Consider the following 2525-nt stretch of genomic DNA (forward strand, 5'->3'; position numbering starts at 1 on the left):
GACAGTGCCGGCTGGCGACCCCCAGGGGGAGGGCCTTCTCGGTTGGAGCTCCCACCCTATGGAACGAACTACCCCCAGAGATCCGGGTGATCCCGGATCTCCCCTCCTTCCGCCGCGCCCTCAAGACATGGCTATTTAAGTTGGCAGGACTGGCCTAAGGGTTATTTTTAGCTTGGTTTTATAATAATTTTTAAAAAAAAAATAATAATGGCCTAATAATATTTCATTTTAATTAACATTTTAACTTTAGTATTTTTGTATCTATGTATTTGTTTTTAAAAGGCTGTAAGCTGCCCTGAGTCCGCAGGGAGAAGGGCGGGGTAGAAATATAAATAATAAATAAAAATAAATAAATAAGAACATGATTCTCAATCCTGGCTAGAATTCTGATGATGTTAGCAGACGCTGACGAAAGCTAAATTTTTAATAAATTTTTAGTCTCAGTGATCTGTGTTTTAGTTTTTGAATATATATATGTATGTATGTATGTATGTATGTATGTATGTATGTATGTATGTGTATATACATACACACACACACACACACACATATATATATATATATATACATACAGTACATATATGTATGTATGTATATATGTATGTATGTATATATATCCAACACGTTACCCTGTTTGTTTATTCAATTTGTATAGCCAAACCAGTGACTCTGGGTGGTGAACAATCATAAAAACTGTTAAACAGAACAGAAACAAGAAATTAAATACCAGTACCAACCAACAAATATTATAATCCATCAATGTCAACATAACCAGGAAATGGAGCCCTTTACACACCTGGAAACTGAGGCCCAGGTACATAGCCAGGTCTGCGAGGTTTTCCAAAAGGCCAAAATTTTCAAGGCATCCTAATCTCAGGAGGGAGGATGTTCTAAAGGGCATGTCTCCTTATCCCTGCCAGCCAGGATTCCTTGGCTGACCCCGGTTCGCACGGATAGGACGTTCTACCTTAACCTACCCATCTTTGTTGACCCTCTTCTATCAGGGAGTGACCGTTGGTTACGTCGGGTACCTCGTTACAATGTATACGAATTGTCGGTCGTGGTAAATGTTGGGTACGTCGACACAAGACATCATCGACTTCGTAAACTTACGAAAAGTTCTCGTCGAAATTGACATAAATGGAATTTATTTATTGATATTTAACTCTTGAGGCCTGTCAGTCTTTATGCCAGTCCTCTTGCTTCCCTTTCTCTCCCTCTCCTCAAACATTTATGGTATTGCAGTCTGTATTTGGATAAATAGATGTCCTGTCCTGTTAACTGACACTTTAATTCACTGTGGATCAAGCCTTTTTTTTAATGGATTTAAGCCTTACATTTTCGTTTCTGAAGGTTGCTGAAACTGAACTTGTTTTTTGTTCCTTTTTTCTAAAAAGAAAATTGTTCAGCATCATACCTCGGAAAGAAAACTTAAAGGTTATGGCTGCAGTTGTGGCAATTGATTTATAACCACATGTCTTGTTCACCCTTCAGTAGATTTTGATCGGCCAAGTGACCACGAGGAAGCTTTTGCAAAGGATCTTGCAGAATTTCCATCTGTAGAAAGTGGTGCTGGAACAAACGATGATGATGATTCAAGCATTGGCTTGCCAGTTCGGCATAAGAGAAAAAAAGCTCATCCCCCAACCCCATTGGACCAGTGTCACAGGCAGGATAAGGAGGGGCACTCTGCAGCAGGCCTTTCCTTGTCTTTGATCAACGACCAGGCCTTCAGCTTGGTGACAGCAATTGCTGGCGATGTTGTTACATCAGTGGTAGCAGCAGCCGTCAGAGAACAGTTGCAATCTGTGCAGGAAGTCCCAAGTATAAGTGAAGAGGCAGATGCAGAAGAAGGAGATGATTTTGAACTGCTTGACCAGTCAGAGCTTGAACACATGGAAAGTGAACTGGTACCTACCAAAAGCCCAAAGGCGGAGCCACAGGAAAAGAAGAAGTCTTCAGGCTTCCTCTCAAATCTGCTTGGTGGGCATTAATGTGGAAGGAGAAGCTGCTTAATAGTATATCGACATAAATACAGACAATGTGAAATGCAAGGAGAGAAATTATGAGCTGTAAGCTTTGTCTATTATTCTAGATGTGCTGTAACATTCTTCATGCGGAGTGAACTAACAATGTTTTAGATCAATTGATGCTGGTAGCTTTGTTTCTGATAGTGATGCCATAGAAATGAAATCCCGTTATTTTCATTCACAGCAATTTAAGAGGCTTCTTATACAAATGTAGCTCAGTTTTGGCTGTTGCCAAATCTTTGTCACTTTCAGCCTATTTGTTCTTTTTTTTTTTTCCCCCAAGCATTTTGGCAGCAATATTTCAGGGTTAGGAAAATTCAAAATTCAAAAAGCCATCATATCCTATATGTGTCTCCTATGTAGCAGAATATGCAAACCTTAACAAGAATCTGAACACTTTTGCTGCCATCATCTCTAACATACACATTCTCTAGTTGGATAGTCCTTATTTGTATTACCTGTCTGAAACTCAGTTATTCATATGAGCTGGCTAGA

At 39.7% G+C, this 2525-nt stretch overlaps 1 protein-coding gene across 1 annotated transcript in view; it reads left to right on the forward strand.

Annotated features, from left to right (window-relative positions):
• RETREG1 (reticulophagy regulator 1) overlaps positions 1-2057 on the forward strand; it is a 42245-nt gene extending 40188 nt beyond the window's left edge. Inside the window, exon 9 of the mRNA XM_015813000.1 lies at positions 1498-2057. Coding sequence (XP_015668486.1) covers positions 1498-1994 — 497 coding nt within the window. The 3' untranslated portion in view covers positions 1995-2057. The remainder of the gene's footprint in view (positions 1-1497) is intronic.
• The last annotated feature ends 468 nt before the right edge of the window (positions 2058-2525 follow it).

This window comes from Protobothrops mucrosquamatus, unplaced genomic scaffold, assembly GCF_001527695.2.
Source record: "Protobothrops mucrosquamatus isolate PMUCROS unplaced genomic scaffold, P.Mucros_1.0 scaffold126, whole genome shotgun sequence".
Classification (NCBI taxonomy): Eukaryota; Metazoa; Chordata; class Lepidosauria; order Squamata; family Viperidae; genus Protobothrops; species Protobothrops mucrosquamatus.